The sequence below is a fragment of the Raphanus sativus genome, chromosome 6 (assembly GCF_000801105.2).
Source record: "Raphanus sativus cultivar WK10039 chromosome 6, ASM80110v3, whole genome shotgun sequence".
Classification (NCBI taxonomy): domain Eukaryota; kingdom Viridiplantae; phylum Streptophyta; class Magnoliopsida; order Brassicales; family Brassicaceae; genus Raphanus; species Raphanus sativus.
The window spans coordinates 28,512,647-28,529,458 of NC_079516.1; the positions used below are offsets into that span (position 1 = coordinate 28,512,647).

General features: G+C 33.6%; 1 protein-coding gene across 1 annotated transcript; it reads right to left on the minus strand.

The window, feature by feature from the left end:
* Positions 1–1,761: 1,761 nt before the first annotated feature.
* LOC108834662 (uncharacterized) lies at positions 1,762–3,222 on the minus strand. The gene has a single exon (XM_018607990.1). The coding sequence runs from the start codon at positions 3,220–3,222 to the stop codon at positions 1,762–1,764; it is 1,461 nt and encodes a 486-aa protein (XP_018463492.1).
* Positions 3,223–16,812: the final 13,590 nt, after the last annotated feature.

Below are 16,812 nucleotides of genomic sequence, written 5' to 3' on the forward strand. Positions count from 1 at the left end.
ATTCAACCCGATCAAAGGCCTTCGACATATCAGACTTCAACGCCATGAATTGCGAGGCCACTGGTTCATAAGTCCGAAGACTATGCACCACTTCATGAGCCACGAGGATATTATCTGCAATATTTCTCTCGGGCACGAAGGCTGACTGCGTCGGGGAGACAATAAGAGGGAGAATGGGCTGTAGTCGTCTCACCATAATCTTAGAGATTATTTTATAGAAGACTGAGCATAGACTTATTGGACGTAGATCGGTCATCTTCTGCGGCTTCACGATCTTAGGAATCAAACAAAGATGAGTCCGGTTCCATTCCTTTGCAAATCGTCCCACGGTAAAGAAATCCTTGAATTCCAAAGAAACTTGTGCTCCTATAACGTCCCAAAAGCGCTAGAAGAATAGTCCGGTCATTCCATCAGGACCCGGTGCTCCTGAAGGTTTGATGGAAAAGACAGCCTCTCTGATCTCATCATCTGTGACTGGAGCCAATAACTCGTTGTTCATCTGAGTAGTAACTTTAGGTGTGAAGCCAAGAAAGATTCTCTCAAACTCCGTTGGAGTAGAAGAGGAGAATAATTCTCTGACGTAAGTTTCTGCTATTTCACCTTTGGAATCTTCAGACCGATGTTCCATGCCATTCTTATCTTCAAGCACATCAACTCCATTTTTTCCTCTAGACATTTTCACCGATTCATGAAAAAATTTTGAGTTTGAATCTCCACATCTTAGCCATTTGTCTTTGCTCCTTTGGCTCCAGAAAGATTCCTCTTCTTTGTTAGCTTTCATTAATTCCATCTTGAGATGACGCACCCGATCACGAGACGGGAGATCACAAGATTCTTATGCCTCCAGTTGAGCTTGTAGCCTAAGGATTTTGTCCTTAGCATTCAAGTCGACGGTCTTCTTCCAACGGCAAAGTTCCTGACGGCAGCGTTTAATTCTTTCGAAAATCCTAGGGCAGTGTTAGTCAACAAGCCCATTCCATGCATCTTCCACCACTCGCTTGACTTGAGGGAGCCGCAGCAAGGCTTTATCAAATCTAAACCTGCCTTTCCTTTGTTCATCCACCTTGAATAGATTCACTAAGACAGGACGGTGATCTGAGCCACGCTTGTCTAAGAAGACCTGAGACGCCGCAGGAAACAGATTCAGCCAATCCTGGTTACCAAAACATCTGTCTAATTTGCATCTAATCCAATGCTTCCCTCTTTGGCCAGCCCAAGTAAAAGGATCACCTTGACTAGCCAGCTCTTTCATTCGGCACACATTGAGCATACTGTTAAAATCAGCAAAGTAGTCATCACCTCTCATGGGGCCACCCAGCTTTTCTTCATTGCTACAGATTGCGTTGAAGTCACCAAGTAAACACCATGGATGTCTCCTACTGGTTCCTAAACGGGAGACCTTCTCCCAGAGCCATTGCCTGTTATCTTCTCTAGGCTCCCCATAAATACATGAGACAAAAAACTTCTGATCACCAAACTGGACATGAAGATCCACTAAATTCTTGTTCGAAGAGATAATATTTACAAGCCCCGAACGCTTCCAAAAAATAGCTAATCCACCACTTCTACCTATGGGGTTCACCGTATGTACATGATCATACCCCAGCCAAACTTGGATATCTACAAGAACGTTCCTCTGATGCATTGTTTCCATAAGAAATAACAACTCAGGGAAATGTTTTTTACGCATTTCCATGAGCCTCGTAATTGTCAAGTCCTGGGACCGTCCCAGTCCTCGACAATTCCAAGATAATAGGCTCATTATGCGTTGGGCCGTCCCTCATGCGGGACAACCTCACGAGTTGTTTGCTTCGCAGCTTTGGGCACTCCTCCCATCTCTTCTTGCGTTTTCCGTTTTTCCAAGCATCCAATGAGCACACCATCCTTGAGAGATAACTGGATTTGATCTTCCACCGCCGGTGAAGCTTTGGACTTCCTTTTGTTTTTACCCGGACGTTTCCTTGTCTTTAGGTTTGCAGATGTGACTCCGGGAAGATTGGACTTACGAGAGCCCAATCTACAACCCGTTGAGCTACTTCGAGAGGATGAAGAACCAGTTGATTTTGATTCAGAGGTATAACCCTCAATCAACCTTACATGATCTGCTCCCCAGACTGTACCCCTATTAGCCTTTATGGAAGCCGCCATCAGCTTCTGATCTGATGGCTTAGATACCTCCACTATAGACTTCTTCTGGACACTTGAATAATCGAACACAATGCCTTTCCCTTTCAGTAAGTCCGTCGTGACCATAGGTACTGGTTCAAGACTTAACGCAGTCTTCTTAAGGATTGGATCCTTCTCTGCTTCAGCTACAGACTTCTTGACTCGTTCCTCTCTGATTTTACTGTCTTCATCAGTAGCTAGTAAGAGGTATTGCCGCATACCTTCTAAGACTTCTTCTGCAATCTTTGGTCTGCCAGTGTTTGGATTAAGGCCAACTTGACTTTCAGATAAAACTCCAAACAGAGGATCAGATTCCTGCAGTATAAGAGGTTTCTTCTTCACAACTGGGATACCTGCTCTGCGCGACGCTGCTTCATTTTGTCTTCGCTGTATCTCCAAAGGGCAAACTGATTGGTCGTGTGTCATGTGTTGACAAGTGTAGCATCGCTTCTGAATTCTTTCATAGTGAAAGAAGATCTTTGTCTTTTCTCCTTTAGGTAGATCGAGAACCTTGTCTTTTCTGAGAGGTCTCGAGACATCAAACCTCACTTTAACTCTTACAAACTCCTGACATTGAGCTTTGTTGGGATCAAAAGCTACTACGGTGACATCACCCACGATGTCTCCAAGGGCTTCGATTGCACGCTCGTTGTAGTAGATCGGTGGGATGTTGCGAATTTGAACCCAGAGGGGAACAAATTGAAGAGAATCCGGGGGTGGATTTTCCGACCATCTCTCCAGAGCGATAGGCCATTCATTGTGGGTGTGAACTCCCTTATCAATTACATCTAACAGATCGTGTTCATGATCGAAGATGAATTGGAAACGCTCCCTCGACAATGCTATGCCGCGGACTCTGCCTTGCTTTTGCCATTTCCGGGGCATTTCTAAGATCAATTTTGCCATCTTCTGACATGCAGGGTTCAGAAGACGCCCTATCAAACTTCTGTTGTTTCTCTCCGTTGATCGATATTCAGGAAGATCCGGCATCACAAAAGGGGTATCTTCTTCTTCCAACGACATGGCCATCAGGGCCTTGTCCATAGCCGCCGACATCTTCAATTGAGACTGCAACTTCTGAATAGTCTTGATTTCTGAGACTAGACCCTTCTTCTAAAAGACCGATCTCCACTTTTGAAGAAGAGGAAACTTAAACCCTCACCTGGCAATCGCTAATTAAACTTCAGACTTCAAAACCGTCGCGAGCAGAGATGCATGCAAGCCGGTATCAAAGTTCTTGAAATCGCACTTTTAATCGCCTTTCTCTTGAATTTCTGATGGTGCTTCTTTGACAAATAATATTATAGATTGGCCAAGATCTGGTCCAAACGTATATATCTTATGGGCTTGCTGGCAATTTATGTTTTTTTTTGTTTTTTCTGAATTTTTGTTTGTTTCTGTAATTACTGTTTAAAAACTTTACATTTATAACTTTAAAATGTAAATAAAATCCCAAAAAAAAAATTAGTCTCATTTTACAAAGTAACTACCAACCTATTTTTCTGTTAAAAGTAGATTATTTACACATATTAACGTTTAGGTTAGCAAGTCAAATGAAAAGTTATATAAAAACAAAATAATACATTCTCATTGTTAAATAATGCACACTGAACAAACTGACCAAGATAAATCAATCTCAAAATAAACTAACTATGAATAGTAATCTTTAACATATAATCATTTAGAACATTCACCTGAGCGGGCTCTCGGGTCCAAAATCTAGTATCTATTATAGTACTTCTTAGCTAAGCCTCAGGAAAATATTTTCTTGGTGCATATTTTTTGTATTATTATTGTTGGAAGATTGACCATATCAATCGAGACCAAATTTATATCGACGGAAATTACTAGTCAGTTTCTTCATTTGATATATAGAAATATTCGTAATGGGGAAACGATTTTCGGTAGAAAATGATTGATGATGTAACTTTATTTATTAGTCAATAAATTTTTTTAATATTCAAGTTATCCTATACCATCTCATTTCTCCTAAATTCCCTAATTTTAATATGATTTGATGGAAAGCAACTTATAAACTTTTATATTCGAACATTCTTAATAAAAGTTATTAATTCAGGTCATTCTTAATACATATAGCCGGCCTAGAGCTGACTTTTAAGAAAATCAAGAATCTTGGCGATAATGTCGTCCTTTCTTCAAGGAGAATTCCGAATTATAAGCTGAGGTGGATCATCTCCAAAGAGAAGTAAATGACCAAATCACCTATCGTGATTTGGAAGAGGGAGCCATGAAATCCAGATTTGAAGAAGCACTGGTCAAAGCTAATGAAGAAGGTCGGCTGAGAGTGCTCTTTGATACCGACCTGAGCTCAACAAAGCCCGTGATTGTGTTTACGTTTGTACCCATAAGTCGACATATCTTAATAATTCGATATTGATCTTTCTCGAGAGGATTATCTGGGTACTAGCCTAAGCTTAGCCCATTTTCATGAGGAAGATTTAGGCATGGACCCGACATAGGGCAATGCCGAACCAATCTGAACTATGGACCTCGGTCGGTAATATAATGAGGAGCAAACTCCTTGCTTTGTGACTGATCCGAGGGAGACATAGGCCTGACCTGTAAAGTCATTTTGGACGGTGTAGATAATGCGAGACATATTCATATGCACTTCACAACCAGAACCTACGATATTTAGTTTTTTTATTAATGTTTAAGGTCGAAGATAGGAATACAAATAGTAAGGAGAATGGTTGAGATTGGAGATCGAAAGTATAAGAAAGGAAAAATTTCGGCAATATATTGGTCTCAGACGATAAATTATTGTCCAAAGATCAGGATTAACAATCAATGATGATGTTAAAGGAATACTAAGCTCGATTTACGACTATTTCTCTCTCAGAGTAAATCTAGGTCGGTAATCTTTCTCTCCCCCGATCGCTGTGTGTGTCTTTGCTGGGGAGTTGCCTCCGTATTTGTAGTGGATGGATCTTCTTACTGTAACTCGGGAGCAGGTGTCCGTACCCATGTCCTATAGTAGGCAATCCTTTCACCTGCTTCTGCTTCCAATTTAGGGTTTGTTCACATGACAGATTTAGTATGTCATCATTACTAACTGCTCTATTCAGGCCGACATGTTATATGTAGTGTCAGATGAACAGTTCGGAGATCAACTTTTCGTGTTTGACTTCTGAAATTTGTTGATTATGCATCTTAAAATGGACCCACTTAGCTGACTTGATTTTTCTTTAAATGGATTATTTTTTTGTGGACTAAGTTTGATTTGGATTTAGAGAAGGAGATGTGCTTATTACACCTTCTACTATTTGGAAAACCAGAATCTAAGCAAAAATAAAATTAAGGAGGTTATACACTCTGAGATACAGGAGAAAAACCAAATAACCCAAAGACTAAACCAAGTCTAGCGTTAAGCCAAATCAAGATTGGCTAGGCTGGTATTGGATTTAAATAAAGATGCATGATTTTAAAAATATATTTAAAGTCATTTGCTAAAGTCATTTATTAAAAAGAAAAAATTCACAAGTTGGCTCATAATTTGTAAGCTGAGCCACGAATCATCATTTACTCATTCAGCGATAGAGATAACCCCGTATTAATGTATACAAAGAACAATAACAACAACAAAAGAACTCCTTACCTCCCCAGAGCTCTAATTTATTACAATACAACTTTAATAAATCATACACCAAAACAAGCAACAACATCACCTGCCCATATGTAACGTATACGAAGTCGAAGCAACAATCATGTTCCCGGCCCCGCGCTTGCACGGGGGCCATGCCCCTAGTATTCATAATGGGAAAATGATTGATGATGTAACCTTATTTATTAGTCAATAATTTTTTTATATTCAAGTTATCCGATACCATTTTATTTTTCCAAAATATCTCGGAAGTTTGACACTCAAAATATTCAAAACATACAAAAGGTTCATTAGTATACACTATCAATGGCAGCAAGAGGAGGAGGAGGAGGCGGTATTGGTGGTGGTGGTGGTGGAGGAGGAGGAGGGTGTGGTGGTGGCGGTGGAGGAGGAGGAGGAGGTGGTGGTGGTGGAGGACGTGGATGTTGATGAGGAGGAGAGTTTCTATATTTTTCCCCAAATAATAAACTAGTTGTTTTATGTTCTTATCTTTGCGGACAAACCCACTTTTCCCTTCTTTTTTTACTTTGTACTTCTAAGTGTGTAGAAGTTGTGACTCCATATTATCAATTGAAATTAAAACATTGTTCTTGTGTTCTTACTAGTGTTAAAGCAAATAATAAGAAATTTTCGGTTGCTATAACTAAATTTTAAAACAAATTTGACACTCCATTGTAAATTGAAAATAAAACATTGTATAAAGGCAAAATCATCAAACCCAAGTCTCAGATAATTGATCTCGTTCAATAAATCAATTGGTCACAAACAACATCTCACATATGATTGAGACCATGTTTTATATTTTTAGAGGCTTTAATTTGTTAGTATTTTTTACCAAATTAAGAGAAAAATAAGTCCATATATTTTTTTATTTTAAACAAAATTCCATAACAATTCAGAAATTGAAATTGATGATTTCGCGGGACTTCCAAATTTGGAATCGCGCTTCCAAAATTCTTCCAGTGACTTGTTTATGAATTGTGTTTCCGCGGTGCTTCTTCGTGCTTAAAAAAAATTCCGATTCCGAAGCGATTCTGAAACGTGAAACGTGCTCTAACAGAGATTCCATGCAACCTAGATATTAAGGACTTGCGTATTGAAAATGTTAATCTTGTGTTCTTATTAGTAAAAAGGGCAAATATTTTTGTTTCTATAAGTAAATTTTAAAATAAACTTGGAAACACTACAAAGTGGAATTAAAGAAACAAATGAAATAAAAGTTGACATAAAAATTTATGACAAATACATCGTGCCCCCTACTAATTGAGTGGATCCAGCAATTACCACTACGAATGGTTTAAAGTTTAAAAAGACCACTAGCTTAGATGCACATATTTTTCGACCATGCTATGAAAAATCATTATGTTGAATCTTATGATTTATATTGAGTCGTCATATGTTTGCGTATGATTCTATCCATGTTAGTTAGTTGGAACCATATTTTGAGAAGTGGCTTCCTCCACTTTTGGGATAGATTTTCTGACGGATTTATTTGTTTGAATGATCAGATTACGAGATCGTCGGATATGTTACAGTAGGTTAGGGGGTTATACTCTATGGATAAAGAAGTAAAACAAAATCACCCAGATGTAGACCAAACCAAGTCTGGCGTTAAGCCAAATCAAGATTGGTCAGGCTTGTTTTGAATTTAAATAAATATGCATGACTTTAAAAATATATTTTGAAGTTTGCTTAAGTCATTTATTTAATAAAGATAAAGAAAATTGTGGAAACTAATGTATAAGCATTTAAAATGTAATGTGGAATTGTCTCAGATTTAATCGTTTAGGATTGGTGTGTCATGGGAAACACTACAACACACTATGTTTTCCAACAGAAAGTTGATTTTCATCGAAATATAGTTTTTGGAATGCAGTAGATGAAAACTCGTTATACCCTAGAAATTTTCCAACAAATTTCAAATGAACAGAGACGGTAGATATTTCGTGAAAAGTTTGTTGGAATATATCGTTGGAAATCCGAAATTCCAACGAGACTTCCGTTGGAGTTTCAAACGAATATTCCATGTCAATTTTTCCATGAAGTCCTAAAGATTCTTCCGTTTGGATTTTCTGACGAGTTTCGAAAGAATTTTTGTGGTTTTTTTCAATAAGTTCCCACAAAAATTTAATATTTTTTTATAAAACCTATAAATTTTTGTTTTCAAATTTTGAAAAAAAAAAACAAAAATAAAAATTTCGTTTTAAAATAAACAAAAAATAGTCTGGAATTCCATAAACGAAAAGTGGATAAGAACAAATCTAAAAGAAACGCAAAGATTCGGCTCTTGAGGTTCGCCATCTTCGTCCGAGAAATTTTGAGGGTCCTTGGCTTTAAGGATCACTCTTTATCGAGCTAGTTCCATGGATACGAGAGAAGCCCTCCCGAGTTTCTTAGAGCATCGCCAACACTTGTGTCTCCGGTACGGTTTTATAGGCAACTTTTTTTTTATTATTATTTTCTTGTTTTATGATAACAAAAAATTTAAAAAGGCGAACCAATCGCGAATCGCCACGTGTCAGCGGAGCCCACAAACAGTGCAAGAAACAACTAAGACCGATTCTTATATAAGAATTTTAAGGAGTTGGTTCTTAACATGGAATATTCAAGCATTTCAGAGTTTGGTTGACCCTGAAGATGTCGAGACAATTCTCAGTATCCCACTGAGCAGAACGCTGGTAACGGATCGGGATGGCTAACACTTTACTAAGAATGGGAGATACACTGTTAAATCGGGCTATCAGATTGAACGAGTGTATCCTGATAAGGAACGAGTCTTACCCCAGTTAGGCCCATCTATCACTCCCTTAAAGGCTTATTGTTGGAAAATACGATGCCCACAAAAAATAAGGCACTTTCTATGGCAAATGTTATCTGGTTGTATACCAGTAATGAAGAATCTGGTAGCAAGAGGAATTAAAGGCGATACTATGTGTATGTGTACTAGATGTGGAGACCATGAAGAATCTATCAATCATGTTTTATTTGAATGTCCACCAGCAGCCCAAGTTTGGGCACTCTCGAGGATTCCAACGAATCCAATGACTTTTCCATGCAACTCATTATTTGCAAATATGGATTACTTATTTTGGAGGATCCCACCAGTAATTGATGATCATCATTTTGTATGGATATTATGGTATATTTGGAAGGCACAAAATAATAAAGTTTTTAGCAATTTGGATAATGATCCACGAGAGACACTAAAGTTAGCCAAAACTGAATCCAGATTGTGGAAAGAAGCGCATGATTCCATTATTCACAAAGTGGAAACATCTCCTGGTGTAGCGGTACCACAAATTTCAGCTATTCCAGGTCGGTGGTGTTTCTCGGACGGATCATGGAAGGAAAATGATAAGTTTTCGGGTCAGGGGTGGTATAGTACTTTGGCAGGTTTTGAGGGTTTGATGGGCGGAAAGAATACAAGGGCGTGTCAGTCCCCCCTACACTCGGAGATAGAGGCTCTTATTTGGTCAATGGAATGTATGAGGAATTTAAGACAGTTCAACGTTACTTTTGCAACGGATTGGTTGCAGTTGGTGAAGATGGTTTCGGAACCAGAAGAGTGGCCAGCCTTTGTAAATTATCTAGAAGACATACAAAGTCTGAGGAGCAGTTTCACTGCTTCAGAGGTGATCCATGTACCCAGGACGAATAATAAAAAGGCGGACAGTCTAGCACGCATTGCAAGAAAGCAATCGTCTTATGTCGTTCACATGGATGCAGATCCTCCGATTTAGTTCACAGAGTCTATATGAGTCTGTAATGTTGCTAACAAAAAAAAATGAATTGATTCTTAACTATTTGTGAGACCCATTTATTATTACTATTATTATTATTATTACTTTTTTTTAAAGGATTTTTGGGTTAAGAACTCCCATTGGAATTGGTCTTATGCCTCGTCAGCAATATTTATTCGAGGACATATCGTATAGGACACTGAGTCTGAAAAGAGAAAATGATTTTTTCATATGCTGACGAACCATATCTGTGTTTAAATATCTTAAGAATCGGGGCTGTCTGCAATATTTATTGAAAACTATTAACAAAGTGAAAATAAAATTATAAAAATAAAAAATAAAAAAATAAAATAAAATTATAAATTTGTGAATAAAATATCAACAATAATAAAATATTAACCTGGTTGTAAAGCTGCTGGATCTCGTCAGCTGGGTATGGATGTTCGAATCTGCGATTCGGTTTGGTTCTTTTGTTTTTTTTTCTGAAAATTTGGTCACCAGGTGTCACTACATATTCAGTTCGGTGAATAAGAAAACAGAACCGAATTATTTTGGTTAAGCTCCACAACGAAATGACGTTCCTTAAATTCTCTGAAAATACGTTCTGAACGTATGCAATTCTTAGGAAATAGTCGACATATAATAAAAAATTGCAACTCTTCTTCCGTTTCACGATTCATCAAAGAGATGAAAAAAAAAACTAATTGTTAATTGTTAAAAAATCTAAGACACTTTCATTGGAGAGCCTAGAGTACTCATTAACAAAGGAACAATCCCAACCAATTTCTCATCAATTTTATAAAGATAATTGTAAGTCATTAATACATATAATTATCAAGTTGGTCATTCTTAAGAAATGTAATTTTGAAAGTCATCTATCAATACTATTAAAATAGGAGAACTTTTTATCAATTTCCAAGTGTCTATGTTGGTCATCCCCAAATAATTTAATTAACTTAACCTATTATATATATTTCAACTAAACTATGACCCTACAAATCATTTAGACTACGGTTAAAAAAAAGGGAAATTGGAGGCCATATCCATAGTACACCAACAATTAGGAATATGCACATAACAAAGTGTAGGCTATGATATAATATATATTACGATGAAATTGGACAATAATAACCCTGAGTGCGCGTGAAAGGTGAACGGTGTCTTTTTCTTTTTCTTCTTGCAACCAAATTTTTTTTTTTCGTTTTATCCATTTTGCATTCGACGGAAGCGAGAGATTCAGAATGTGTTTCTGTAATTTTCCAACCTGATTTCTGGATTCGGGGGAAGTGTGAGCATATGTATTTTGTTATTGGTACGACTATACTATACTAATCACCTTAATAGAATAGACAGTAAATTTCGCACTACAGTATAATAGTATAGTTGTTCTCCGAGGTTTTAACTGGGTAATTATGGATTGCATGGAAGTGGGAACAGATATATGTATTTTCTGGTATTCAATTCTATATTATACACATTAATAGTATAGTACCCGATTATGAGAACCGAAACAATATGCAACAGCATCCTATCTCTGTATGCATGTGTCTGTGCATGTTGTTATGTAAGTCTTGAATGTTTTGCCTAAATTGTATAACATGAATAGTTTTGTTGCTATGTTTTGTTCAAATGACCATATGTTGACATGGTTTGTTCATTGATGTCTATTCTAAATCTGTAATGGCATAGTTGTGTTGCTCATTTTGTTGGAATCATCCATGTACTATACCACCTGATCTGATAGTATAGTGTGGTTTTTTTTGGCAACAAGTATAGTGTGATTTATATACATGTGTTTCCATGATTGTGTTGGATATTTAGAAAACTCACAAGTGAGTCACTTGCAGTTGCAGCCTTCTCGACCTTAAACCGTGACTCACTTGCAGTTGTGCTTTTCTCTACTCATTTGCATTTATAAATTTTCAGTTTTACTAAGCTTTGCGACTAATATTCTCTTGGGTATCTAAATTTGTATACTACTTCGGAATTTATGTATAGTTTAGTACAACGCTAAAGACTTATTTATCAGCTCCCATTCATTTATAACAGTGTTTTATCATCCTCTCATTGTGTGTCTAGCTTATGTTTTTTAGCAACCAAACTAGACTGCTATATAAATGTCAACAATATTGTCTTTTCATTTTCAATATGTTCTACATGTTTTGTATAAAATAGTTTTACAATTATAACAGGGTATAAACTTTTTTACTTATACAAAAGAACCTATAATTGTCTCACATGCCCTTAGCTCAAAAATTTAAAGCTCAAATCTCTCCGACTTTTTCTTTTAATTTTATTTGTCAAACTAAAAATCATAAAATTAAACTGGAAAAGTTAATATTTTTTGTTTGATTTTTAGAATTTTATAAAAATATTTCAATAATCGAAAACTGTGTCTTTGATATTTTCACGAAAATCATCAAAATATGATTAAAAACGATTTTGAAATATTTTTTTCCAAATTTGAAAAGTATAGAAGTTAAATATTTACCAATGGGTTCACTAATCCATAAGGGGGGTTAGAGTTTAGTTTTGATGAGAAGAGAGAATTTGATTTGGAGTTTTTATATTTTGATTATTTTAGTAAAAGGTGTTGAGATTAGTGAAAGGTATAAGTGATTTAATTTTTTTGTAAAAAGGTGTTTGAACCGATGGCTCTACAGATCATCTAGCACTGATGAACAACAAAATATATGAGCTGTAATTCCTTAATATTCGGAAGATAGAAATGTGATAATAGGAGTCTATGATATAAATTAGATAGAAAGGAATTACCCATGTACTTTTAACCTCTCAAACTCTTCCCTCTCTCACTCGCCGATGGGGAGAAATTGGGAAATATTGGACGCTAATTGTCCCATCGAACAGCATCTACTGTAGCTATGGCCATATTCTTCATTTCCTTGCTTCTTATGAATATTCATCAAAATCACCCTAAAAAAAATATTAACAGATCTCATGAAATTTATAACAACATCGACACATAATCAAATCAACTCAAACATCATTGTTATAATACAACGTGTGTATTGTGTGTGATGAATCAAAGCTTCGTCACCTTTCTTGAGTTCTGCATATTATATCTTCATACTGTTAACAAAATGTAAAAAAACAGTTCTCGTGTCAATCATCAATATTATACAACCATTATGTGTTCTGATCAATGATCAAAATTCTGTCACCTTTCTTGAGTTCTGCATATTGTATATTCATAATGATACCAAAAATTATACCTAATACTCGTGTCAGTTATCAATATTATACAACCATTCTATGTTCTAATCAATTAACAAGATTCTGGATATATCATGTTCTAAATTTTGAAGCATAGTGAGAAAGGTGTGTGTTTAGAGGCTTTCTCAAAGCCTGCATATTTAAATGTTGAGTTCTCAATCATCAATATATAGCTTTAGCTTTGTATCAATCTCAGACGGATTCTCAAATTCAAAGTTGATTCAGGTGATCCCACATTATTGATAGTCAGTTCAGATTCAAGGTCTCTTCGAAGCTTAGAACAATTTATTGATGTTCAAATACACAGAAACTTGAAAAATAATTCTAAACAAATATCGCTGTTACAAAAAAACCTAACGAAAGCTATAAGATTTTGAAAACAGAAGAATATTGTGAAGTAGTTGAAACAATTTATTATCTAATCACAATGGTATAAAATCGCAACTATATTGTATGATCCTATCTGAATTGAAACAACTTTCATAGTATAATAGGTCGTGATCACTGATTTTTGTAACTTAATAGATCTAAAATATTTGTTATCCTAAGAATATTCCTCATGAGAAACTATTTTTTTTTATCATCCTAATCATTTACCTATGTTAAAACGTATATAAGTTGCGGATACAACTCATAAAAATAACAAATCTAAACATCCAAAAGTCAAGACTTGATCTTATCTTCTGTGATCCTATCTGAATCGAACAGCTTTCATAGTAAAAAATATTGTAATCCATAGAATTTCTATAATATGTATATATACATAACTTATATCCATAATTAAATAACTACACCAATTAATAAATATAAAGTAACTTAATCCATTTATTAACTATTTTTATGAATTATAAAAGAATAAAACATAAACATGAATTTTACAATATACTTCAACTTACTAAAACAAATATTAAAGTAAATTATATAAACTAATAAACAATTTTATTATATATATTATAATATTAAAAAAAATATTTGATTTATATTAGACGGAATGAGAGACAATATTTTATTTATATAATAACGCTGAGAAAAAATATAATAATAAAATAAAATTTTACCAATATAAGAAAATAAATAAAACTGTACTATAATTTAAAGTTATAAAAGTATATGTAAAATTGATACGAGCTGAACTATATAAAATCTTATTGGGGTAAAAAAATACATATGTATAAGATATCTAATTTTCAGGTTTTAACGAATTTTGCGGGTTTTATAGACTTTTCAGTAATGATACTTTTTTGACAATCAAACCGGATTACATAAAAGGTCACCGGTTTTGCCAGTTTAACCGCGGATCCGGATCATGTTTCAGAACACTGAATATAATGCTTCATGTGTAATATTTAAATATAAATACAAATCACAAATATAAATTTGGTTTACTTCGAAAATAATTTTACGCTTTAAAAATGCGAATCAAGTTTACATGTGGATTTATATATACTAAAACATCAGTTCATGGTCCAGAAAAATTAACCAGTTCATTACAACAATAATACCAATGTATAAGTGCTTGCCGCTTCATTGTAAATATATACAGATTTTGAGTGTTCAAAAATATTTTAAATAATATTATAAAATTAAATTTTAAATATTAAATAAATAGAAATATAAATTTATAATAGGTTATTAATATAAAAAATTAATATTTTTATATATTCTATTAATACATGACATATTGATAAATGTTATGTCCAGCTATTTATTTCTTTCATTAAGGAGCCACTTATTATTCTTGAAAATCCCCCTTATTCTTTTTATGTAAGTGTATATAATTTTGTTTAAACACTAACCACTACGTTAGGCGATTATCAACAAGTAAGAAAAAATTAACCATACATTAATATATGTTATATAACCATACATTTTTCTGTAAATATACACTAACCACTATGTTAGGATAACTTATGTTATATAACGGTATATAAATTAAATTTTCTTTAACATATTAAAAAATTACAGAAATGTTACATATTTATAGAAACAAAAAAACTACAAATCAACATTATACTCACGGGTCAAGATCTATAACAAACAAATATGATTACAAAAAATGAGAATATGATTACAAAAAACTGAGCGTATGTCGGATCAACTTTTAAAATTGATATATTAATAAAATAGATTTGATTAAAATTTATAAAAAATGATTATAGAAAACACAAATATGATTACAACGAAAACATAAATATGAAAAATAAACTTCTAAAAACCATTAAAACAAAAATATACCTGCCAGAATCTAGTCTATAATATTAAAACAGAAGTTACAACTTCAATTTATTTGTGATTTCTTTAAAGTTGGACCTATTTCTAAACAATAAGGTTACATTTATAAATATATTATTGTTATTATACCTTACAGAATATTTTCTTTTAATCAAAACTATAATGAAACATACGGCAAAAAATCCAGTTAGGATAACCAGCACAAATTATCTTCGTACCTATTGAATTGCAATGCTCATTAAATTTACTTGACCACTAAATATACAGCAGTTGAACGTAACATTATAAAATTATAGCACCTATTTGTTCTAAAAGTTTAATATAAAATTATACCACCGATTTGGTTTTTTACATTTTATAGAAAAATCTTGACCTAGTATTGATTCAATAGAGGTGGATGTTTGGGTACCCATTTAGAGTTCGGTTCGCGTCTATTCGGAATTAGGATTTTAGAGTTCAAAGGTTTCAGCTCCATTCCGGTATTTTTAAATTATAGTTGGGTTCCGTTTCAGATTTTTGCGGGTTCGGTTCAGATTTGGATAACCCATTTTGATTTAAAAAATGATTATATACTTTAAATTATATATATATATATATGTATATAATTATATTTCAGATATATTCGGATATCCGAAATATTTCGGTTCGGATCAGATTTGGTTTCGGTTCTATATATACCAAAATTTGAATCCATTCGTATATTTAATCAATTTAAATTCAGATTTGATACTATTTTTTCGAATCAAGTTATATTCTTCGGATATGGGTTTTTGCCACTTTCGACCTTCATTATATATATGATTTTACCATAAACGTTTTAATTTATATTTTGGCTTGAACTTAACTAAACCAAACTTATAACATATTACAAATGAATTGATCATAAACTTGTTATCAGATTCGAAATTAAATTTTTTTCTTAAACAAGTAATCCAACAAACAAAAAATATAGAAAAAGAAATAAATACATGTGACAGTTTGAACAATTTATTTGATGAAAAACAAGTATACTCTAAATATTATGGAGAACTTTCAAAAAATACCACTTTAAATCTATCTTATTAAAACAGAAACATTATAACTTCTTCTAGGTGGATTTTTAAATTGGACATCACATTATTATTCTTAGTCTAACCTTTCATTTAAATATTTCCTTAAAGAGTTTAATATCAACTATCTATCATTTAACTATACTATAAGATCTATGTCTATGCATCTATTAAACAAATATATGTTCTTTTCGTTAGAGTATACTCACATTATCATATTTATATTATATCATAGTAAAAATATAATAATCCCTCTCCTTTATTATAGTCAAATGAATACAATAAATGTCTCCAATATAAATATAACACGAGTCTAAGTTCTTAAAAATAAAAATATAAATAGATAGAAACAAAAATAAATATTACACATGTTATTAAAAATATAAATATTACACGAGTAGGTTGACAAAAAAATACAAATATTATGCTAATCTTTTTTTTTGTCATCAACTTATACAAACTTAAACTGAGTAGGTTGACAAAAAGATACAAATATTACATGAATCCTTTTTTTTACACGAATCCTTAGCCAGTCATTATACAATTTTGACTTTTTTGGTCTGGTTATTTCCTAAACAATTGATTCAATTAACCAAATAACTTAAGAACATGTTTCCTCCCATCATTAAACTACAATTATCTTAAACACAAAACCCCTTTTAATTAAAAAAACAATTATTTGGAATCAAATACTAATGAATCTTAAAATTTTAAATAGCTTGATACAGAACTTTTGAAACTCAATAATAAAGATATCAGAACACAT